Source organism: Camelina sativa, chromosome 6, assembly GCF_030686135.1.
Source record: "Camelina sativa cultivar CO46 ecotype springtype chromosome 6, ASM3068613v1".
Taxonomy (NCBI): domain Eukaryota; kingdom Viridiplantae; phylum Streptophyta; class Magnoliopsida; order Brassicales; family Brassicaceae; genus Camelina; species Camelina sativa.
In genome coordinates this window covers 20,669,676-20,692,512 of record NC_141885.1, presented here as the reverse complement: position 1 = coordinate 20,692,512, position 22,837 = coordinate 20,669,676, and the positions used below count along the sequence as shown (strand labels likewise).

The window sequence follows — 22,837 nt, the reverse complement described above, 5'->3', positions numbered from 1 at the left end:
ATGGGATCTGTCCAACATTCCCATAACTATATTCGAAGCTTTGAACTACGACAGTGAGCAAATCCTGACAGCTTTTTTAGACATGGAACATATGGGTGGTATGACATAATTAGCTCCATTTCAACCCTTGTGGACAATGTGGCATTTGTGGAAATCTAGAAACAGATTTATTTTCGAAAACCACACAATCCCACCAAGGACGGTAGCTCTCCGAGTTAAAAGTGAGACTGAAGAATGGTATTATAACAATCTTCAACACAATGCAGTATTCTCGACTCATATACAAGATTCATCATTGTGGAGCAGACCATCACAATCAACAATAAAGTGTAATTACGATGCAGCTTTTGATAAATACACAAATCAAGCTACGGGGATGGATAGTTCGAGATACATATAGTGTTTCACAAGGTTGGGGGTCACAAAAACTAGGTTCTGCAACTTCCCCTCTCCAAGCGGAGGCAAAAACATTACTAACAGCCATGCAACAAGCCTGGATAAAAGGACATACATCTATTTGTTTTGAAGGAGATTGTCAATTACTTACAAAAATACTTCATAACAAACATTTTGATATCTCCATTGAAGGAATCATTCATGATATAAGATGGTGGCAGTCACGATTTCATTCTGTTGACTTTGTTTTTACTAAACGGTGTTGTAATACGGTAGCTCATTTGTTAGCAAAATTTAGATGTCTTAACTGTACTTTCTATTTTGAATGTTTTAGACCACCTGCTTGGCTAATTCATCCGATGTATGTAGACTATATTAATTCATCAATATAATTCACTTTTCAAAAAAGGCTAATAATTAGGTAAGGTTTCTGTATATTTCCAATTTAACTAACCAAAATAAAATACAATGCGCTCTATTTCTATATAAAAATTAAAATCCTAACTATTGATTTTCGAAGAAATTATTAAAGTTTCATCAAAAAGATGATAGCCAAAAAAACAAAAAAAAAAATAACAGATTTATTAGTCTATTAGCATATAAATATTACCTAGTGAGGGAAGCAACATGTAATATCACTTCGATTATTTCCTTTTATTTACCTATTGCTTGTATATGTATATTAATAAATAACTATATTTTTTTTTGTTAAAGATAATAAAATTAGATGTTAAAAAAAAAAAAAATCTAACATCAGCTGTTATTCGCTTTTGTATTCCCCAGCACTTTTTAATTTTTTTCTATCAAAAAAAAAAAAAAAAAAAAACATCAGCTGTTATTATATCCTTCCAGATAACAACGTTACTAACCATAATTAGATAAACAACCGATTGGGCTAATTGGGGTTTTAAAAAAAACAAAGCTCATATTTGAAAGCCGATTTCGGCCCATCTGAATCGGTTGAAAAATCTTTTTTCCCCTACCGAAGCGTGTCTGATTTTTCGCACTCGATCGATTCATTCTCATATCTAATCGCAGCAAATCCCATCAAAGCAATCTCTCTTGAGGAAGAAAGAAGAAATTAATAAATTATTCGAAGAGCCAATCGGAGTCTGGGGAGGTAAAGGAATACATATCATTTTGTCTTTTTTTTTCCATCTTATATAACTCTTCAGTTTTTTTTTTGTTCTGGATGAAAGGAATAATGTCTGATTCATATGTTCTTTGTTCATTCATAATGGTATACAAGATACGTTTTTAAAGAATTGTAACAATTTTATCTTTCCCTGATTTAAGTACATAGCAACAAAATATTGCACTTCCTATAGCTATTACAATGCATTTCCTGACAAAACCTATTTCACAAAAAAAAATATAAATTTAAATGCTAGCAAAAGAAAGGGAAAGCTAATGATTTTACATATTTCTTTGAAGTGATCATAGAGGGGACTACTTGCAAAACTTTTTCCAACGATTAGTTTGCTGCAAGGCTGTATAAATTCGTCCAAATAGCAATAATGCTAGTAGCAACTGCAAGAACAAGCATTATCGCAGCTAGGAGCTTCTCTCTTGAAGTCGATACACCATGGACATTCCTGCCATTTCAAAATCAGAAAACAAGTTAAATTAAGGATTTTACAGGAAATGTCATCTGATGAGACAGAGCTGATGTACCTTAGAACAATGGCGGCTGGAAATATAAATGCTATTGAAACAGTGGTGGTTGATCCCAAAAACTGAAAGAAGTACCAAATGTCCGGCACAGCGATTGCAGACAAGAAACAGCAAATCAGGAGAGCCAGAGTGAGTCCTATGAATCTTTTTGAGTCCTTTGCCAAGCACGGCTTCTTTGGGAACAAGAGTTCATCGAGATTTGCTCTCAATGAGAAGTTCAAGAGAGGAAAGACAAGCATGAGGTGAAGCGCGTAGCTGAGTCTGACAACGTCATTGAGAAGAGAACCAATGGAAGAACCAGAGCTCTGGTCAAAGTTCACTAGAATATCTGACATGGTTGCATCTCCAAACAGAAGATACCCGAAGAGTCCAGTGGCGAAGTAGATGGCAGCGCACAAGATGACAGAGATCTTAGTTGCTGGTATCACATGTAATGGATCTTTGAGCTCAAATCCAATTGGATGAACTGCATATTCATCACAACACGAAACTCAGAAACAGGACTAAAAAACAGAGAATGGTGTAAAGAGATGGGTTTCTTACCATTGAAATGAAACGTGAAGGCTGTTACTATAACAGGGGAAGCTGTAAAGAGTTTCCAAAACGATCCTCCATTTTTCAACTCTGGCAATAGTCTTGTATTCTTCGTTTTCCCATTCACTAACGCCGAGATCGCTAGCACGGAGCTAATGACAACAAATAGAACAGCAAGCAGAAACGATACCGCAGAACTAAATGCCAGTCTTTCTACATAACCCATTTACAAAATAGAAAAAAACCAATCAACAATCTCATACAAATGCATAGTTTATAATTAAGATTTCTAAGAACACAAAGATCGATCATGAGAAACTTACCAACACGTCTACACAAGACCAAAGGAAGCAAGACGAAGCAGTAGATAAACAACAAAGCGAAGATTCTCGTGTTCCACCAGTAAGAACCAAACCATTCTTGCAAAACTCCAACATGCTCAGATCCATTATGGTCATTACCCGAAAGCACATCTCCTGAGAGAGAGAGATAAACATAACACAAATCTGTTGTTAAGCTCTCAGAACTAAACCTCAACACTAAAGTTAGATCCAGATGAGTCTTTACCTATAATAATGGAGAAGATGACCATACATCCAAAAGTAGCAACCATCGTAGCAATCTGTACAGCGACGGATCCTGTTTTCCCAAACGACTCTTTCATAACTCCGGCGTATGTAGTTGATTCTCCGGCGAGTGTTGATTTCATTATGAATCCAACAGAGATCGTTGAAAGCCAAGCTATGATCGCGATCATCAGAAACGCTGGGATGATTCCGAGAACTTTAAACGCCGCCGGCATTGACATTATTCCGGCTCCGATTATAGTCGTCGACACGTTGAAAACGACGCCGGAGGTAGATGATCCATTCTTCCCAGACGAAGACGACGAAGAAGAAGAAGGTTCTTGCTTTGGTAAGAGATGCGTTTTGATCTGTGGTGACATCTTTTTACTAACCGCCGGAGAAACTTAAAAAACTTTGCCGGCGGGAAGAAGAAGCTTTTTTTTGTTTTTGGGTTGTTGTGTGAGGAAACGGCTTCATATAGCCACACGGGTTGGAAAGTACAGATACACCCTGGGCGTATTTTGCCTTCATCGCTTGTCGTTTGGGGGTAAAATAGGGAAAAATGATAATTTGACCATTGGGAAACCTGACAGGCTGGTCTAATTATCATGTCAGTGAGATTAACCAAATGATCTTCCGTCACGTAGTTGAAAACGTATAAAAACTATAGAACAAATACGAATATATATGGGTCCAACTCTAATCAATGTGCCACTTGGAACTCTTCAAGATCAAGACGAATGCATCTAGACGACAAAATGGCTACGTACAAGTGTGTTTTACCGTTTCTGATCTCATTTTCTCAGTTTATATAATTTTTATTTAATTTAAGTACTTCTATATAGTAAGCTCCCAAAATAAGTCGTTTTAAAAGTTTCGGGGGTATAATCATTATCATTGTCGGCCTCGAAGATGGCTCTCACGTGTTCGTTATGTCGAATGCAGAAGAATTATTGAAAACGTGATACACGAAAAACTTACTCAAGTTTTGTTTTTATATGATCATCGTTCTCTAAGGCACAGTATCAAGTTAGTCCGTTCATACTTATTGAATTTGTTTCGATATACTCATATACACGAAATGATATTCCTAACAGCTCTTAAGAACATCATTAGTAGAGTATCTCTCTTAAGTTACTCTCAAATTAATTAAATAATAATTAAAGTAAAGCAACTCTAAAATTATTTTTTGCAAAATCATTCCTTTGCTAGAGAAGAACCCAAAGAAGGTTGCTCAATCTTTTAAATAATAATTTTTTAATTTATGTTTAGTAATTATCAAACTTTAATAATCTAAAATGACAAAACAGTTATTAAAAAATTTATATTACATAAAACTTTGGAATCTTAAACATATTTTACAATCTTTGGAATATTAAACATATTTTACAAAATTCAAAATAGTTCACATATATTACAAAATTTGAAGATGAATCTTGTATCAAATGCATTTTTCTCAATTTCTTTTATTAAGAGCTTTACCAAAAATGGTTTTTTCCCCTTAGCTCCAAAACCTCTGTTTTAGGAATAGACTGAAAATATAAATGGATTGGAGGAAGTATATATAGTTCAGTGAGGAATCATATGGAGGGGAGTTACAAGCTACGAAAGTGAATCCTCTGCCAACGACATTGCTGTTGTCTCAATTTCAGATTCGCTCTGTTCTTCATTAAGTTCTTTGCGTACTCTACTTCTTTCCAAAAAAATTTGTAGCGCCCTGGAATGCTGTAATTCATAACAAGAGTGAGTATTAGCAAATTACCAAAAGCCAAATTTCTACAAAACTAATAGCTAAGACACGCTATGGATCATAAGTTGTGTAATCAGGACTGTTAAAACATAATAGGCACAGAGACTAACTGAATCATCAGGGATTTATCAACTTAATTCCATCGAGAACAAAAAGTACTATCAGATAACACCAAATTTCTCAAGCACATCTTTTTCAGTTCTATCAAAGTCTATAAGGCAAAATGGTTGACTACTTGCAACTAATGCAAATCCATTTCAGCAGTATTATCTGAAGATTAATGATGTTTCAAAAGTATGCATAAAAGGATAGCTCGATAAAAGAATTCTCAGCAACACTGACTCTAGAGGCTAGAGCATGGCCCTTGGAAACATGCTTAGAGAAAAAGAGAGAATGAAAAGGTAATGAACTAGCTAGACGAGTGTAGAGTAATTGCTTAGACAATTCGTTGCACTTCTCAATATATGCAGGCTCTTGAATTTGCTTGTTCTGCTCCAACAATTGCTTGTAGTAGGAATTCTCATGCTTCAGAAATCAAATTCAAGCAAGAGAGATTAGCTCATCAATATGTACAATTCCAAAGTTTCTAAAGCAATCATATTCAAGTTCATGATTCATTACACACCTCCACGATAAATTATCCAATACCTAAAACAGAAATTGAAAATAATATTCTCAGAATCAAGTCATCCAAAAGCACAAGACTTTTAATATAATTCACACATGTCAAAGCTAAATAACTTCTTGCAACCAAATCCTTGAAGTAAGAAAAGAACAACTGCCACGAGAGAGAGAGAGAGAGATAACAAAACAAATCATAAAAGACCCATCACGAGAAACCCCTATAACCAATCGTTTACAGAAAACTAAATCAACGAAGAAACAAGAAGACTTAGGTCAAACCAAACAAACAATAATATCAAATCCCGAAACTCAAATTCACGAAAGACGAAGCAAAGTTACCATTTTTCCTCTGCTGATGATTCCTTCCTCTCTGCTCGCAATTCAACGAAGAAGGTGAAAGCTTTAGCCGGGATTTAAGTTAGGGTTACGCCTATTTTGGTTAGCCATCGCCTCCGGTGACCATGAACCTCCAGATTAATCCGGGAAATTCAACAAATTCGATGTGAATCGATTGATTTTCCCAAATTTCGCATGAATCGCATCTTCAATCGCCTTTTCGCACGAGAGAGAAGAAATACAAAGAGTCGGGAAGAATATTAGAAAATGGGAAAAAAAAATTATTTTTATATTTCTAGTGGAACCAATGGCCAAACGCCACGTCGCGTTTCTCAGGGTGTTGCTCGAATTGCTTTCAGAAGCAATGATACTCAGCTTCTTGGACTCAAAAATGGGTTTTAAATTGAGAAATTGAGGCCCAACACTGAGAGTAACTCAAAGAGTACTCCCAGTAAAGATGGTCTAATGTCTACATATATCCTTTAGAGTTTGGCAACGTTACTAATTTGTAATTCGATATAACTAACGATTGGGCTAACTTGGGCTTTTTTTAAACAAAGCCCAATATAAAACAACCAAATTCAGCCCGTTTAAATCGGTTGAAAAATCTTTTTTCCCCTACCGAACGAAGCGTGTCTGATTTTTCGCAGTCGATCGATTCTCACATCTCTCTAATCGCAGCAAATCTCCCAATCGAAGAAATCTCTCTTGAGGAAGAAAGGAGAAACATTCGAAGAAACAATCGGATTCTGGGGGGAGGTAAAGAAGTATACGATCGGAGGTTAACCGGAGCGAAATCCGAGTCGAGTTTCGTGAGGAAACAAAAAAAAAAAAGAATATGGGAGATCATCTGGTGAGAGCGGAGGAATTCGAGAAGAAAGCTGAGAAGAAGCTCAACGGATGGGGAATATTTGGATCTAAGTATGAGGATGCTGCTGATCTGCTCGAGAAAGCAGCTAATTCCTATAAACTCGCCAAATCATGTAATTTCCAATTTCTGTTTGATTATTGTTTTCATCTGATTGGTTTTGTGGGTTTTGTTTTGTTTGTTGATGATGAGGAAGAAAAGTTGAAAAATTGAGGACGTTTGATCTTAGGTTCAATCAGTTGCGTTGATTCGTCTATATATGGTCATGTGAGAGATAAGAGTTAGTATCATTTAGGGTCGATTTTGATCTGTTAGAAATTTGTAATTGGTAATTGCATACGAGAATTGTTATCGAGATTCAACATTTAGATTTTTCTGTTTGGTTGAGTTTTAATATATAGGATTCATGTTTTTTTTTTTTTTTCCTTCTAATGATTGTTCTACTCTCCTTGCTTGTTCAGGGGATCAAGCTGGAAAAGCTTATCTAAAACTTGCTGATTGTCACTTAAAGGTAAATTCTTTGGCAACACATATGTGATACTGGAAGATTGTGTGGATAATTTGATAACATTGATCTGCATTTACAGTCAGACAGCAAGCACGATGCTGCTAACGCTTATGCTGAGGCTGCTAAATGCTACAAGAAAGTTGACACAAATGGTATGTATAAAGCCTCTTTTGTAAATTTTGGCATCTCAGTAATACAAGAGTGATTATCATGCGTACTAATATTACCATGACCTTATATGCAGAGGCTGCATCTTGCCTAGAACGAGCAGTGAATATATTTTGTGAGATAGGGAGACTCAACATGGCTGCAAGATATTACAAGGTATCATGCGTCTCTTTTGAGCATTAATAAGATAGCTTTATTGGGCCACTTGTTCAGTATTGCCTCCATGGTTCCTGTTTCTTTATGCATGTTGGATCCAGTCTTATTTTGTTTCTTTTTTTTATACACTATAGTGAGTTTGGTACTGACTTTCTGTAATTGTACAAATAGGTACATTAATGGGTTTCTTGTTTTACTTTTGACAGGAAATTGCTGAGTATTATGAATCTGATCAGAAGTTAGAGCAGGCTATTGCTTACTTTGAAAAGGCAGCTGAATTCTTTCAAAATGAAGAAGTGACCACTTCTGCAAACCAGTGCAATCTAAAGGTTGCACAATATGCTGCCCAGCTGGAGCAGTAAGATTTTGGCACCTTACGCTTTTTATTTTTGTATAAACGTTTGCACCTTACGCTTTTTTTTTGCACCTTACGCTTTGTTTGAAATCATGGTGTTCTATATGCATAAACGTTTTCTCTACTTTGGGACGGATTGATTGTTAATGTGCTTTTTGTGTTCTTTGATAGATATGAGAAGGCAATCAAGATTTATGAAGAAATAGCACGCCATTCACTTAACAATAACTTACTTAAGTATTCAGTCAAGGGCTATCTTCTCACTGCTGGCATGTGTCACTTATGCAAAGCCGATGTTGTTTCCATCACTAATGCGCTGGAGAAATATCAGGTTTTTCTTCTTCCACAGCAAACACCCGTAACATCAGCATTCTGGTGTGGGCCTTTGAGTAACTATGACATGTTTTCTAACTTCTGCTTTCCTGCAGGATCTGGATCCGACTTTTTCAGGAACACGGGAATGCAAGTTCTTAGCGGTAAAGTTTAAACATTGTTTAAAAAAAAAAAAAGAGAGATAGTGGAGTAGCTTACATGAAGTATGATAAGTTTTGTACATTTATTCACATGATTAGGACCTTGCTTCTGCTATCGATGAAGAAGACATTGCAAAGTTCACAGACGTTGTCAAGGAATTTGATAGCATGACTCCGCTGGTAAGGGCAGTAAACCACGTACTATTGAATGTGATTATCTTTTTTAACTATGTCTGGTTCTTGATCATGGAACTGGTATCAAATGCAGGATTCATGGAAGACAACCATGTTGTTGAGGGTGAAGGAGAAGCTCAAGGCCAAGGAGCTGGAGGAGGATGACCTTACTTAAACATCTTTATCCAGTGCGTTGCGTTTTAGAGGTTTCCCGGTTTGTATTATCGCTATGATCGATACTTCATATCCGACACTTCTTTGATTTGATTGTGTCTGTCTGGTTTGAGTTTTAAAGGTTTCTTAAGAGGTTTGGTCAAAAATTGGGGATTGTTGTTTGGTATTGAACGTCTACATTTGTTCTCTCTGTCTCATCACTTTCATTTATGGGAACTACTCAAGTCTGTTGAAGTTTTTTTTTTTTTTTTTAATTTTGGTTAAAAGAGATTCTCCTTCTTTCAAAGGTTTGATGAATCGAGAGAGGTTTGAGGTCTTCGTAATTGTTACGTTTACATCTAATAAAATTGTGGGTTGTCTTCTTATTGCTCTTATCTTTAACTGCACAAAAAAAAAAAAAAAGAAGGAAAAAAACAATTGGAATAGAAAGAAGTACATCATAATACAGAGAACTCAAATGAAGAACAATGAATTCAACAAACAACTTGTTACAAGAACGTTCATGAAACGGGATAACAACTTGTCAATATACTCCATAGAGAAGCTCCAGCTGAACAACGAGGAAAGATCAAGATAAATTGAATTGACCTTAATACCCTTAAGGATGTTCCCTTGAATTTTAACAAGTCGAAATAGAGAGGGGATATTTTGGTCAATGTAGATTGCTCAAAGCCCTTAATCGCCGAGAGAGAGAGAGAGCAGAGAGCAGAGAGCAGAGAGAGTCCGTCCCGATAAAACAAAACCCAGAACCAGAAGGCTTTCTTAAATCCGCAGCCGCAGCCGCAGCCAGCCACATCTCTAACCCTTTAAGGCTATGTCGTCCTCCGCTCAAACCATGTCTTCCTGGTTCAGTAAATTCTCCAGTAAGCTATGTATCTCTGTCATCTGATGATTCTGATCGATTTGTCGTAATAAAGTAATGGGATATTATTAGGTATTTCAAGTTGCTTAATATTTTTTTTTTTTTTGATGTTTCCTCTATCTCAGAAGCTGAGACAGGAGTCTTGTGGGATCTGGATGATTGCCCAATCCCTAGTGATCAAACACCTGCGTCGATCTCTGATAATATCAAATTAGCTCTCAAGAATAATGGTTACACTGGTAACGTTTCGATGGTTGCTTATTCCTCTTCTAGCGTGGAGCAGATCAATGAAGAAGAAGAGTTTGAATCTGCCGGCATCAAGCTTATCGAGCCAGGTTCTCTCACTAATGACTTCTTTCCTTTTGTTTTTTATTTTTGTTTAAATTTGAAAACAAAACAAACCCCGTCGTCGTATTCGTTCAATTAAGTATTTCAATTAATTTTTTTTTCCAGATTCGAGGTCAAAACTGATTCCATGTTTAAAGATATCCACATCTGGGGAATCACTCATTTGAATGATCCAACAAATTTGTTGATCATCTCCGACGACGACATCTCCCAAAATGAAGGTATCGTAGAAGCATTGGTGCGTTTGAGGAAAAGAGACAACAATATCCTCCTGTCTCACCCTCAAAACGCATCAGGTCTGCTGCTCTCTACTGCAACATCGGTTTGGCTTTGGAACAGCCTATCAACTGGAGGGAATCCTATCAACAAAACCGGAAGCACCTCTTGTCCTCGATGTGCCAAACGGCTTGCCAATAAGCTGAAGAAGAAACGTCCGATCAAGTAAGCAACATTTACCGTTTTAGCAATCAATTAACCTAATTTTACTGTTTTTGTTTGCTCTGTTTACCAGCAAACTCTCCGGCAAGTTTCTGGCGACTCTGTCTCGTAAAAGGAAGAAGACCGGCTATTAAAGAACAGTACTAGTAATGTTTTTTCTATTTTTAATTTTAGTATCACTTGTTTGAACAATATGCCCCTAGTTAAGTGATTCCTCTCGTCTCGTGGATATTGCTTCGTGTTTATAGTAATCTTTTGAATTAATGTTATTTTAATTAGCTTGCGCCAATTTGCTTATTACACAGCTCATTCATATTCATATGAGCACATATTTATTACACTACATCCTATGCCACTACAGGTATAAAAATATACCTATAAGCTCAGAGAAAGACATTATTGAATTGTATTCATGGTCAAATAGTTTTTGATCATTGATACTATTTTATTTATGTGTGCTAGTCGATATATATGGGGGACTTGGTAAAATTTTGGTTTGGAAATTTACAGTACAGTACTTTGTTAAGATGTGCCGCCAATTAGTAGGACTGTTCGGTTCGGTTTGGTTCAGAAATTTGGTATTTCAGGTTGTTCGGTTTGGGAAAATTAAAGAATTTCAAATTGAACCGAAATAATATTCAATCGGACTAGCAAGAAGGAAGGTTATATGAAACCTCTCTTTGGTGTTCGATATTTTTAGCGATTACTCAAATATCTAACATCAAAGAGTAGAGCAAATCCTGATCCTGAGGACTAGCCGTCATGACACTGCCAATAAGCTTGCTTGTATTGTATAATGTGTCCCTAGCTAGCTAGTTAAGTTAAGTTATCCCTCTCGTGTTTTTAAGTTCAAATTTATGTTTATTGCTCTATCTCTGACTGCACGTTTTAAGATTCCACATAACATGGAAAAAAATATTCTTTACATACAATACGTATATATGTCTTGAAAAATGAATACGTTATCATGACACACCACATAGATTGTGAAAGGAACCACTAAGCAAAGAGATTGAGGACATATATATACTAACACCAATTCTCGTTGTCATCGACCATAACAAGCAAAGCAATGATAAAAGCATAATCAACCTCTGGATTTACTCTCACCTTGAAATTATATTTCCCTTTGCAGAAACTTCCCCATGTAAACTTATGTGTCACCTGCAATATAAGGATTTTCAATTCTTCACCAATGTATAAAAATTGCCAAGATTATTGATAAGTATGGGGTTTTTAACTTTTACCCCTACCCCCGCGATGAGAGCATCCGATTTGAAAACTTTGAAAGATATATTGGAGTATCCTCCTGAAGCATGAAAATCACAAGTGTTTGACGTCTTCTTGACATTTTTGTTATCAGGCAAGAAAACATCCACAGATGTTTTCAATGAAACCGCTTGAGATTGTTGTACCGTGAAGAGCAAGTCTTCTCTCTCTTTGCTCTCTCCTCCATGCACTTCCCACTTGTTCTTCAACGCAAGTCCCTAAACACACATGCACAATTTCAAAAAAAGAGTCTTTTCTTTTATTTATTTGTTGTTGTTGAAAGATATAAAATGTTTTGGTAACCTTCTGGCGCATTGTAAGGATGGTGAAACCGGCTGGATCACGCATAATTATTTTACGGTTAAACCCCCAAGCTTGTCCATCAATTTGTAGGAGCAGATTACCGCTTGGATCAAACACTTCGTAATGATCTTTAGAGAAATTCTGAACTTTCCTCTTTACCAATAGATCCATTGGGTATGGATTACAGAACTGATCGCTCACTACGCTTATCGCGGGATCTCCTACTTGCCATTCTGTTTTCTTATTCTTCGGCATTTTCCAATAATATCAAGAACAAGAAGAAGAAGAAGATTGCAAAAGATTATGAAAGGCTCTTGCTTTAGAGCCCTTGATAATCCTCCTAATGGTGAAGAATTATCAAAAACACCTTTTTCACATTTTCTTCAAAACTATATATCAACTAAAAATAAATTTGAAATTGCAAGATTGTTTTTTTTTTTTGACTTCTCTGGTTATGAATCAGACTTTTATTCTCAACCATAGATTGTTAAACCCCAAAAATAAACTATGTCCCCTTATATTTAGAAACAAAACAACTAAGAGTACGTAGCTTCTGTTTCAAGGTACAAAGAGAGATTGTCTATTGCCAAAAAATACTTATCAATACATAATACATTTACAGAGCTCTCTTACAATTACAATAACAAATCACAGGTTCTTTACTTCACAATAATCATATCAAATAATATTGTTTTTCTTTGTTCTGTTTTGTATATAAAACTAAACATAGAAGGTGTATCTCATCAATTGCCTCCACGTTTGTTCTTTCTCCACTCCCATGGCTTCTCTGGATTAGAAGATGCCCACAAGCCAATTCTCTTTTGCCTAGCCTCGTTTTCCCACTGACAAAAAACACACACAAAAAACCCTTTAAACATCTCAAAGACTAATCCAAGAAGCTCGTTAATGTGATGCACAAAGGTTTACAGTTGTCTTACCTTTGCAAGCTCTGCACGCTTGTCATAGGCTACATAATGCCAAGCAAGACCTTTCTTTAGCATTACTTCCTGTACAAATTTTCCATTGCAGTATATATCTCCTACACATCTTCCATAGCGATCCTCTGTATAAACTAATACTTTCAAGCATTTCCCTTCAACCATCTTGAGTAGCTCATCATGCGCCTCTTTACCATAAGGCATTTTGCTCTCCGGTGAATCTATTCCGCTGTTTTGTTTTCATTCCTTTGTTCTTAAAACTCCATATATATATACATCTTTTGATTAAAAAGACCTTAATTAAAATGAGTTTATCTCATGAATGGAAGAGTGTTTTTACCTTAGTCTAATTCTGAACTTTTTAGCAAGCACTTCCTCATTTTTAAAACTTATCATCCTAAGCACAAGATAAATAAAAAAAGGTTCAGAAGGATTATGACTTACATAGCTCAATTTTGATTTGACTCTATGATCTTCTTGTGATAAGTGCATATCAAAATTAATGAGACAAACCTGTAACCAGAAGATATGATCTTCTTCTGAAGTGCATCTGCTTCAGTATAATTCCTCTTCTCACGCGCTTTGGCTCTTTTAACCGCTGCAATACTCACTTCCTTAGGAACAGAGGATGACACAAGCGGGTCTTTGCTACTAACATACACAGTAACGGTATCTCCATCTGACACAGATTTCGTATCCACCTTATTTCAGTTAAACAATTTCTTGATCAGCAACAACATTATCATCATATTCCCAAAACCTTTTAAAGATTCATAGAAAGTTTTTCTAACCGGAAGCGTATTGAGCTCAAACCGAACTCCTTTAGGTAAAGTCACAGGAGATTCATGAGTAGGGACCTCAACAAGATTGTGAGGCGAAGGCAGCCCATAGAAAGACAAAAATCCCTGTCAATGGCATTAACAAATGAACCATATCAATAATGTTATCCAAACTCGCTAACATAATCCGCAGCTTGAAATTAGTAAATTGTTAGTACCTCAACATCTGCTTTTTGATGGTTCTTTAGAGTAGCGATAACAAGCCTAGAGGCTTCCTCAGCAGTTTTAGGCCGAGGCTTAGCTTGCTTCCATGCCTCAAGTATTTTTCTATACCTTTTGTTTTGGAAGAAAAAGACAAATATTAAAACAATGTGAAAACATCAAATTAATCTTTAGAACCACAAGAGAGAAAGATATTGACGATGATCTGTGTATTGTTTCTTTACCAGTTTGCTTGTGCCTTTGAAGAAGACACAACGTAATTCCCAAGCTTTTCCGGAACCTAAAATAATAAAATGAATCTTTAGATTATGATCAATCTCTAAAACAGAATTGTGGATGAATCTATTGGTTTACACAATTTAGAACTTAGAAGTGAGTTTTAAAACAGAGCTAAATATCAGATCAACGACTAGTAAGCTGGAGAATAAAAAAACGAAAATTTAGGAGAAATAGCAATGAAGATATATATATATATATATATATATATATAGATATAGACAGAGAGAGAGACTTGAGAAGTGGTTTCAAAGTTGAAGAGATCACGGGAAAGAGCTGAAACAGAGGCGGAGCCGCCATGAGGCTTATTGTCCGTCGTGGGATTCAGACATTTCCGGAGTAACCTAATCGCGTTACCCATTTCTTAGATTTGATCTTCAAGAAAAAGGAAAAAAAAAAAGAAAGAATTTTGATCTTTCTCGTAGGAAAGTCTTTGATTCAGTTATATGGAGCAGAGAGATTGTTTATCAGACAAGCGAAATCTTACGTGGCAGTTTGTTATTGGATAAGAAGCTAATGTTATGAATTAATTGTATTTTTCCTTTTTTTTTTTAATGAAAGTATTAGGTGCCTTGTCGTAATCAGATTCCATTGGATTTGTCGATTTGAAGACTTTTTTTTGTTAAACTCACACAAGTCACTAGCTTGGGGTTTAAGCAATCTTAACGACTCATTTAGCTTTACTACTGCTCAAAATATCTCCTATATATGGCGATGCGATTACCACAAATTATTATAACGCGGAATTTTTTTTGGCTTCTACATCCTACTTCTTCAATTTACAGTATTCTTTTTTTTTTCTTCTCTGCGTAATTTATAAGAATTCTTGTTATTATTTTTTTTACAGCTAGAATTCTTGTTATTGGTATAGTTTGTGTTATTACAAAGTAACTAATTAAGGATTATTCAGGATAACCAACCTTTGTGCACATGATTCCTTAAAAATTTTATGGAAGATTCGAATTCTATATATTTGATATTGTGGATCCATAATATATGGGGTGAACATATGTTTTGCTTAATTAAAATTGAGAAAATGGGATTATAATTAACAATTAATCTACGTCCACCACTATATCGGACATAGCTGCATTTATTGAGTCGGTGAATGATTCATCTGCACATTATAATGTCAATGTGAAAGTATTTGCTTCTTAACAAAGGCATATATATATATATATATATATATATGAATATTTGTGATACAATAAAACAATCTTGATCTTCTCATTACGTATATGTGAGACAGTTAGATCATTTGTAGGAGTAGTAAATTTCTCACTTTATAAAAAAAACGTTAGTTTTTTTATTTTATTTTTGTGTGTGTGTGTGGGGAGATGTACAATGATGATGTTCAAATTTTTTTGGATTGTCTCTCTTTTAGCCTTTGTGTTTTATCTAGCTTAACTATTTGAATGTGCTTAGACTTAATTTGTAAAGATTGATCTGCTTCACTGCGCAAGTCTTGCACAAAGCAGGGTTCTATGTCTTACATGCATATATTCTTGGTACCGCTGGAAATGCAGTCGACCCAGATTCACAGTATACTATAAATTGGCATTATTTGGTCACGGAAAGAATACGTGAGTGTTTTTAAGTGTTTATTATTATTATTTTCTATTTTTTTCTAATTTTTTTTGATTAATTTTACTTTCCTGAAAAACTAACGCCACTTCCACCTGTGGTTACCCCTCCCTCTCCGCTCGTTCGAGAATTAATTTTAAACCCTCTTCCTCATTCTGTCAAGGTAATTATCTCACTTTATTAACTTAAATCTACGTTAGTATTATTTTTATTTGCAAACTAAATTATATATATATATATATATATATATTGGTGTAGGTGGGATATGCGCTCTCTCCCCTTTTCCATGTATGTCAATCAATCTGATTATTTGAAGTATATTAAAACCACCTTATGCAGAGGAGGTTTTGAACTTATTAACATTGATGCTTATATGGACTATAGATTTGTTATCTATGAAGATAAGAATATTAATCATCCGGAGGGAATCATCTCTGCTACATATATCTCTGCTTTAGAGACATCCGGTATCAATGTAACTCAATTATCAGCCTCGAAAAAAAAGAGTAAGTAATTAATTTAATATTTTTACTTTGTATGATTTGTGTATATTATTTTTTGTCCATAATAGGAAGACTACCATTTGGAACATCCCAATATCCCTGTAATTAAAGGGTATATTTAAATCCTTATCTATACTATTGATCTAAAATCAACGAACATATATAAAAAAACAAAATAGATTAAAAAAAAACCTTCCTAACACCCGCTTATTTGCATTGTCTGTGTACGTTGGTGATTCCGCCGAGGTAACAGTTGGTCTGAAAGGATGAGGATGTAAAGGACTCTTGCGCTTCGTAGACCATATTCATATTTTTTTGAGAAATTCCTTTAAATACCATTAAAAATGTTTTTTTTTTCAAAAATACCAGATTTTAGTTTTTTTTCCAAAAATACCACAAAAGTTTTTTTTTCCAAAATTACCACAAACACAAAAATTGATTTTTACAGATGTAATTTTTTTTTTTTACGTTTGGGTTGACACATTTAGTTTTAAGGTATAGTTTTTAGGGGTAGGGTTTAGTATTTAAAATTTAGGTATTAGTTTTTAGTATTAAAACTTTAATTCAATTATGTGGTATTTTTGGAAAATTACATATTAGTGGTATTTTTGGAAAAAACTAAATTGTGCTATTTTTTTGAATGAAAACCAATTTTAGTGGTATTTATAACAATTGACCTATTTTTTTTAATAGTTACTTTTCCAGTTCTTTTTATAGTTACTTTTCTTTCAATAGTCCTGAAGACGTCTGAAAGAAACAAATACAGATCGAAAATTACAAATTACATTACAAACACTGTAGATCTGAAAGAAACAAATACAAAGCAATTAATTTAATATTTTTACTTTGAATGATTTGTGTATTCTTTATTTAATTGGTCCTCATTATTTTCAGCTAGGGGCGGTGCCAAAATTTCTCCCCATTGTGATTTCGTAGATGTGAGAATTAGTAAACAGGTTTTTAATTGGGCTTACACCCGAAGACCACCAGCCCCACTACTTTTAATCTCAAAGGATGATCGCCTTGTTGTTGATGTCGCTGCTTTGAGGAATGCTGGATTTGCCATTTTCATGGCATATGATGGTGCGACTTCAGCAGTACTGAAGAATAGTGCTCGTTGTGCTCTTCCATGGGCCCCTGAAACAGGAGGTGGTATATCTAGAGGGGAGGTTTGGGATGGCATAACTATGGGGGAGGTTTGGCAGGTTTAATTTATTCGTGTGTTTTTATATCTTTTGGAAAAACTGTTAAAGTTTTAGCTTTTGTATAATTTTAGAATGCTAAGTACGTTCTTGGAAAGTTTAACATTTTGTATAACACGCTATTGGGAGCTTTTGAAAACTTTTTTTTTTAAGTTTAGCATTTTTGTATAAAGTACCCTTGATCACAAAATAACCAATAAAAATACCCTTAAAAAAACAGTCTTGAAATTTTTTTTTCACACACTATGGATTTGTTAAGCGAGATTCAACAATTTCATAAAAAGAAAAACTCAACTTCATTCCATGCGTCCCCGGCAGAACAATTAAATAGGAAATAGTAGGGATCTTCGATTACTTATACAAAATGCTATAAATGTATGCTCATCGAGATCATTTTTATTCATCTTTCAATCAATCAATGTACATGTCCAGTGCGTTTTGTCATATTGATCCCGTATGATACATTCGGGGAGACTAGCCATAAAACTGAATGTAGCGAATCACATTAGAGATGTTCTTAGTGAAAGATAAGTCATATACTTTATCGAGAAGATAAAAAACTAAGCAGAAAAGAAGAATAAAGAGTACTATCCCTCACATAAACCAGACCTGCAAGCTAGACGCTATTAAAATTGTAAGAACAAAAAGAAAGGTTCTCTCACCTTGCCAACGATTAAAGGAATTAACAGAGTAACTACAAGACTTCTGCACAGTTGCTCAGTCGGAAAAGAAACATCTACTACTCCCCCAGCTGCGAACCTTCAGACGCAAGAACCTTCTTGGGTTGCTGGCAGCGTCTCCACCTCCCCAGCTGCGAACCCTGAGGCGTGTGGCAAAAGAAAAGAAGAAACAGGAGATGATTAGACTAGGGTTGCTTGAACCACCAAAACTAAAGGTGAAATTGAGAAACCTAATGAAGGTCCTTGCGTCTGAAGCAACCCAAGACCCAACCAAGCTTGAGAAAGAGATCCGCACAGCACATGCCCAGCGTGAACAGGCTCACATTGACAGGAACACTGCGAGGAAGCTAACTCCTGCAGAGAAACGTGAGAAGAAAGAAAGGAAGCTTTTTGGTGATCGAGCAACAGTTGAGACGATTGTGTCGGTGTACAAGATCAACAAGAAGCTGTCGCATCCCAAAACAAGATTCAAAGTGGAGAAGAATGCAAAACAGAACATATTAACAGGGTGTAGTGTAATGGACGGAGGGAATGAGTGTTATTGTGGTTGAGGGTAAAAGCAAATCAATAAATGGTGGAAACAAGTGTTGGTTGGTATGGCAAGGAAGTGTTGAGAAACAGAGTTTTCATAGGTTTAATGTACAAGAGTGCTTGAATGAATCTGCTGCCAAGAAAGTTATTCACGGATGCTGGTGTAGCCCACTACTGGGATCTCGCTCTCAATTACTAAAATTCTTCTTTCTTGATCATTATAAAGTTCTTGTCTTATTAGAGACCAATGGTTGAGGAGGAGCTGAAAAGACAAAACTCATTGTGATTGGTTCAAAACTGAAAATAATTTTATGATATTTTAAGTTACGAATAAATAACATAAATAACAGTACTGGCCACTAGCCCAGTGGTAGTGGTTCCGATAAGCCGGAGTTGTTGTTTAAGCTGAGAGCTGAGTAATGCAGAACTAAGCATCCAAAAAATTTAATCTTTCATTCTTCTGCTCACTTTTGATTCGAATACTGACTAATCTAATGGCGATAGCTAGTATCCTGGGTTCAATCCAAAACCCCTTTTTATGTCTCCGTGAACCAACGTCTCCGAGGAGCCGCTCCGTCGTCTTCAGTCGCTATCTAGAGCCCTGTGGCAGACGATGGATTCCCAGATCCATTAGAGCATGCCAACCTTCCGACAAGGTCTCTGTCTCTGTCCCTTCGATTATTTTTGGGTTCTCTTGTTTTTGAGTCATGGTTGCGGTTAAGTTCGTGTAGAGAATGAATCGGATTTATGTAAATGATTGAACTTTTTTATTGAGAAGAAATTTTTTTTGACTCGTTGGAGATTTTTGTCTTGTTCACAGCTTGGTGGTGATGGAGGCACTTCAGCTTCAGCTAAAAGATTACATTTTGGGAAGCAATTGCTGAGTTTTGCTTCTGATAACTTCTTGCCTCTTGGTAACATTACACACTGCTCTTTGCCATTTTCCCAATCAATTTGCCCAAACGATTCTTGAGATGAAAGTTTAGGTTAAGACCTTTTAAAGTCTGATAAGAAGATTGACTGCATCAAAATTCAATTTTCCATTAAGATTACTAAGCACTTTAATCTGATAATTCAAGTGACCTATGTAGACGTAACCATATCCTTACTGATAAGTAGAACGGAAGCGTAGCCATATCCTTATGCCTCAGTTTGTTACTTTTGACATCTCAGTTAGATGTTTGTGCTTTGTTGGTTATTTGTTTGCAGCTCTTGTTAGTGGAGTGGGGCTGGGCTTTGCAAATCCAACACTAGGCTGTCTTGCAGACAAATACTCTTTCACTAAGATCAGTACATGCGGGATATTTATTATATCAGGTGATTCTATCATATGCTATAGCATAAGTGTACAATTGGTTTGGTCTTCTTCTTTTTATGTTAAAGGGTGATGGAAGCAATCACTTTGTTTCTGTCGAGTAGCTAGTCCATTGTGTACTCTTCTATGTATTGTGGAGCAGGGTTGACTTTACGTACTGAAGCGATTGGTGCTGCTGTTAAAGGATGGCCTCTTGGAGTATTCGGACTAGTATGTTCTTGATTCGTTCTCTGAAAGCTTCCTCTTCTCTTTAGTTTAGATATCTTCTGCTATATTCTTAAAGTTCATGACAAATTAATTTCTGCTTTTACGAAACTACTAAGACAGTGTAATGAATAGAATTTCTTTTGCTCCAATGTACTTACCATTCAGTCATGTACGATAACAACCTTTTCTGTATATCTTTCCTTAACTTCTGTTAGTTATATTGCATACTTAAATCCAAGCTATTCTTCTTCTTTTTTTCTTTCAGATCTCTATTTTGTTGCTCACTCCATCCTTCTCACGGCTTATTTTGCTGGTCCAACTCCAACCTCCGGAACTTGTTACAGGTTACTATGTCTCTTTCTTGAAAATCATGTTCTTTCCTTGGCTTATTACTGTTTGTATTTTACTGACTTCCATTAATTTACAGTGCATCTATAGTTTTAGTGACACTGTCATCGGTTCAATGAATTAATATACTTACAAACTTATTTATAATATGGTAAGCAAACATAGGTGATCAAGTGATTGACCGCTAAATCTCAATGCCTTTGTAATCTTATATTCAACAATTTCACCTTCATGTTGTCTTTTATCTTGCTAAATCTCATTGCGTTTATCCAATTTAGTTATAAAATTGACGGGTAGGAAATGCATATTAATTGCATAATGCAGAAGAAACTTGATTAGTTAATGTTCTACAGTCTTTACTCTTGAAGACCTTATTCTTCAGTTTCCAGCCCTGTTTATTGTCGCTCAGTAGTGAGTGAAGAGTCTAAAACTTGTTTATGTCCTCATGCTATTTACAGGGCTGGCTATATTTTGCTGTATGCCAACCACCTTATCAAGTGGTGTTGCCCTTACTCACGTACTCAATTTGATATATGTCTAATCAATATTTTGTGCATAACTGTTTTTTCTTGCGTTCTCCACTGACTTAATCAAAATTGCCAATTCAGCTTGCTGGTGGCAATGCTGCTCTTGCTCTTGCGGTGACTGTGGCATCCAACTTATTAGGAATTCTAAGTGTAAGTCGACCCTCTTGCATATTAGTGTTCTCCCTTCGAAACTACAAGTTGATCATGCAGAATCAATTATATTTCTAGTCAGATTGTTTCCTGGTCTATATGTCAAGATTTCTGCTATGCAGATTGTTTCAAATTAGCATACGATCTTGAAATGTGAGTAGGATTCAAAGTCTTCTGTTAAAAATGAATGAGCATTGCGTCTTCTGACACTGAAGTTAGCATGGTTGACCTCTTATCAGATTCCATTTTGGGTATCAAGATACATAGCTGGGGGAGTAGGTGTTTCTTTTCCGACTGAGCAACTGTTCAGAAGTCTTGTAGTTACTCTGTTAATTCCTTTGATCATTGGCAAGGTGAGAGAATCTTTCTGTTTGTCCTACTTTTTGTTCTTGCAATGATGAATCCATGTAAAATTTGGCTATATGGTACAATTGTGAAAGCGTTATGTTCACTGGCTGTTGTTGGAAAAACCTATAAGAATGCTTTATTGGAAATTTTAATTGCGTCTTTTGCATTACTCGTATGGAAAATAAGAAAGCTTTGGTTGTTTATTTACATTGTTTATCATGTGCTTGCAGGTCTGGTTTATGTGAGGGCTAATCCTCTTTATTTGTTTCTGCTTAGTTTTTATCTTCTCGATATAATATATGACTTATCTTCCATTAAGAACCTATCTGATGTGATTGGCTACATTCAATTATGTTTCTTTGAACATTTCACAAATAGTCATTGCAGCATGAAGTTCTATCACTTCAACATTTTGCATACGTCAATTAGAGTCAGGCTTTGACATATTTGGATTTTATCTGTTGTAGGTTATTCGGGAATCATTCAAAGGTGAGTATTTTATTCTTTCCCTTTCTGGTGAAAGTAATTGAATATATAAACACTATGGTTATCATCTCTTATCTTTTTACATGGTATAACATAAACCATCTAAATAGTTTGAGCATACACCTTATGGTGACAATGAACTAGAATTGTTCTTTTTAACACTGTTCGCTAATTGCTGCCAACTTTCTGACTATATAAAATCTCTTGTCACAATGTTGGATACAGGTTTTGCAAACTTTGTTGACAATAACCGTAGCCTCTTTTCAAAAATCAACGCAATCTGCCTCAGTATGGTAAGATATGAAATTTCAGTCTTCCATAGTTTCTAAACCCCTTTGAATAATTTTCTAAATTCGTATAGGGTAGCCTTGGAGTTTGGCTTTGTTCCAGGAATCTGAATGTTGTCTTTTCTGTCTATAGTTAAGATTTTATCTTTTGACATTTATCATACCTGAAAGAGTACTTTTACCAAAAATTTCCTATCTCATTAACTCAATAATGATTACAAATATGAGTATATATACAGTTATATACAGTTACTAAAAGGCCTAAACTAAAGCCCAAATACTCTAATGGACATTTACATGTGACTATATACACTAATATGCCCCCTCAAGATGGGACAAAGATATTTCGGAGACCCATCTTGCAAAAAAGTTCTTGAAACTGAGCAGGATAAAGAGGTTTAGTAAAAGGATCGACCAGCTGCAAGTGAGAACGAACATGGAGTAGTTGAAACAAACCAGCAACCAACCTTTCCCGAAT

At 35.5% G+C, this 22,837-nt stretch overlaps 6 protein-coding genes, 2 long non-coding RNA genes and 1 pseudogene across 36 annotated transcripts; 5 read left to right on the top strand and 4 right to left on the bottom strand.

The window, feature by feature from the left end:
• The first annotated feature begins 1,334 nt into the window (after nucleotides 1-1,334).
• LOC147942859 (uncharacterized) lies at nucleotides 1,335-2,726 on the top strand. Its single transcript, XR_015559693.1, has 2 exons — nucleotides 1,335-1,516; nucleotides 1,831-2,726. It is a non-coding gene; the product is annotated as an uncharacterized LOC147942859 (long non-coding RNA).
• Nucleotides 1,651-3,673, bottom strand: LOC147942858 (amino acid transporter AVT6C-like). Of its 2 annotated transcripts, XM_087454205.1 has the most exons (5): nucleotides 3,172-3,669; nucleotides 2,928-3,080; nucleotides 2,614-2,817; nucleotides 2,071-2,536; nucleotides 1,651-1,991 (listed from the first exon to the last, which is right to left on the bottom strand). In XM_087454205.1, the coding sequence occupies exons 1-5, from the start codon at nucleotides 3,548-3,550 to the stop codon at nucleotides 1,871-1,873; spliced, it is 1,323 nt and encodes a 440-aa protein (XP_087310331.1). In that variant the 5' UTR covers nucleotides 3,551-3,669; the 3' UTR covers nucleotides 1,651-1,870. The 2 variants fall into 2 exon arrangements, with proteins under 2 accessions (XP_087310331.1, XP_087310330.1); XM_087454204.1 differs by having other exon boundaries at nucleotides 1,651-2,536; nucleotides 3,172-3,673.
• An 807-nt stretch (nucleotides 3,674-4,480) lies between these two features.
• LOC104791915 (uncharacterized) lies at nucleotides 4,481-6,142 on the bottom strand. 4 transcript variants are annotated; one of them, XR_015559689.1, is made up of 3 exons: nucleotides 5,884-6,142; nucleotides 5,357-5,445; nucleotides 4,481-4,895 (listed from the first exon to the last, which is right to left on the bottom strand). It is a non-coding gene; the product is annotated as an uncharacterized LOC104791915 (long non-coding RNA). The 4 variants fall into 4 exon arrangements; XR_015559690.1 differs by having other exon boundaries at nucleotides 5,363-5,445; XR_015559688.1 differs by having other exon boundaries at nucleotides 5,331-5,445; nucleotides 5,884-6,139.
• Nucleotides 6,143-6,432: 290 nt separating this feature from the next.
• LOC104791914 (alpha-soluble NSF attachment protein 2) lies at nucleotides 6,433-9,121 on the top strand. 2 transcript variants are annotated; one of them, XM_010517922.3, is made up of 9 exons: nucleotides 6,433-6,863; nucleotides 7,210-7,259; nucleotides 7,336-7,408; nucleotides 7,501-7,580; nucleotides 7,787-7,938; nucleotides 8,107-8,266; nucleotides 8,364-8,411; nucleotides 8,508-8,588; nucleotides 8,677-9,121. In XM_010517922.3, exons 1-9 carry the CDS (start codon nucleotides 6,719-6,721, stop codon nucleotides 8,755-8,757), a joined length of 870 nt encoding a protein of 289 aa, XP_010516224.1. In that variant the 5' UTR covers nucleotides 6,433-6,718; the 3' UTR covers nucleotides 8,758-9,121. The 2 variants fall into 2 exon arrangements, with proteins under 2 accessions (XP_010516224.1, XP_087310328.1); XM_087454202.1 differs by having other exon boundaries at nucleotides 6,502-6,863; nucleotides 8,508-9,121.
• Nucleotides 9,122-9,215: 94 nt separating this feature from the next.
• LOC104791913 (uncharacterized) lies at nucleotides 9,216-10,693 on the top strand. Of its 2 annotated transcripts, XR_015559687.1 has the most exons (4): nucleotides 9,216-9,619; nucleotides 9,744-9,953; nucleotides 10,072-10,407; nucleotides 10,478-10,693. XR_015559687.1 is itself a non-coding variant. In XM_087454201.1 (3 exons), exons 1-3 carry the CDS (start codon nucleotides 9,571-9,573, stop codon nucleotides 10,131-10,133), a joined length of 321 nt encoding a protein of 106 aa, XP_087310327.1. In that variant the 5' UTR covers nucleotides 9,226-9,570; the 3' UTR covers nucleotides 10,134-10,693. The 2 variants fall into 2 exon arrangements, 1 of the variants encoding a protein (XP_087310327.1); XM_087454201.1 differs by having other exon boundaries at nucleotides 9,226-9,619; nucleotides 10,072-10,693.
• A 551-nt stretch (nucleotides 10,694-11,244) lies between these two features.
• LOC147942857 (protein LURP-one-related 14-like) lies at nucleotides 11,245-12,398 on the bottom strand. Of its 3 annotated transcripts, none has more exons than XM_087454198.1 (3): nucleotides 11,977-12,398; nucleotides 11,652-11,891; nucleotides 11,245-11,568 (listed from the first exon to the last, which is right to left on the bottom strand). In XM_087454198.1, exons 1-3 carry the CDS (start codon nucleotides 12,229-12,231, stop codon nucleotides 11,434-11,436), a joined length of 630 nt encoding a protein of 209 aa, XP_087310324.1. In that variant the 5' UTR covers nucleotides 12,232-12,398; the 3' UTR covers nucleotides 11,245-11,433. The 3 variants fall into 3 exon arrangements, with proteins under 3 accessions (XP_087310324.1, XP_087310326.1, XP_087310325.1); XM_087454200.1 differs by having other exon boundaries at nucleotides 11,245-11,556; nucleotides 11,977-12,374; XM_087454199.1 differs by having other exon boundaries at nucleotides 11,658-11,891; nucleotides 11,977-12,350.
• Nucleotides 12,399-12,559: 161 nt separating this feature from the next.
• On the bottom strand, nucleotides 12,560-14,668 carry LOC104791911 (staphylococcal-like nuclease CAN1). Of its 3 annotated transcripts, none has more exons than XR_015559685.1 (8): nucleotides 14,427-14,631; nucleotides 14,140-14,195; nucleotides 13,912-14,026; nucleotides 13,706-13,819; nucleotides 13,428-13,615; nucleotides 13,255-13,311; nucleotides 12,915-13,174; nucleotides 12,560-12,818 (listed from the first exon to the last, which is right to left on the bottom strand). XR_015559685.1 is itself a non-coding variant. In XM_010517920.3 (8 exons), exons 1-8 carry the CDS (start codon nucleotides 14,550-14,552, stop codon nucleotides 12,720-12,722), a joined length of 984 nt encoding a protein of 327 aa, XP_010516222.2. In that variant the 5' UTR covers nucleotides 14,553-14,668; the 3' UTR covers nucleotides 12,560-12,719. The 3 variants fall into 3 exon arrangements, 1 of the variants encoding a protein (XP_010516222.2); XR_015559686.1 differs by having other exon boundaries at nucleotides 12,915-13,167; XM_010517920.3 differs by having other exon boundaries at nucleotides 12,915-13,143; nucleotides 14,427-14,668.
• Nucleotides 14,669-16,148: 1,480 nt separating this feature from the next.
• On the top strand, nucleotides 16,149-18,890 carry LOC104699155 (protein RDM16 pseudogene; annotated as a pseudogene).
• A 59-nt stretch (nucleotides 18,891-18,949) lies between these two features.
• Nucleotides 18,950-22,547, top strand: LOC104791907 (putative sodium/metabolite cotransporter BASS4, chloroplastic). Of its 19 annotated transcripts, none has more exons than XR_015559671.1 (11): nucleotides 18,950-19,347; nucleotides 19,512-19,605; nucleotides 19,901-20,008; nucleotides 20,149-20,216; nucleotides 20,479-20,557; nucleotides 21,020-21,078; nucleotides 21,170-21,238; nucleotides 21,317-21,391; nucleotides 21,478-21,607; nucleotides 22,298-22,365; nucleotides 22,434-22,547. XR_015559671.1 is itself a non-coding variant. In XM_010517916.3 (11 exons), exons 1-11 carry the CDS (start codon nucleotides 19,186-19,188, stop codon nucleotides 22,494-22,496), a joined length of 906 nt encoding a protein of 301 aa, XP_010516218.2. In that variant the 5' UTR covers nucleotides 18,950-19,185; the 3' UTR covers nucleotides 22,497-22,547. The 19 variants fall into 19 exon arrangements, 4 of the variants coding, with proteins under 4 accessions (XP_010516218.2, XP_087310319.1, XP_087310321.1 ...); XM_010517916.3 differs by lacking the exon at nucleotides 21,317-21,391 and adding an exon at nucleotides 22,054-22,075 and having other exon boundaries at nucleotides 21,478-21,591; XR_015559677.1 differs by lacking the exons at nucleotides 21,020-21,078; nucleotides 21,317-21,391 and adding an exon at nucleotides 21,817-22,075 and having other exon boundaries at nucleotides 21,478-21,591.
• Nucleotides 22,548-22,837: the final 290 nt, after the last annotated feature.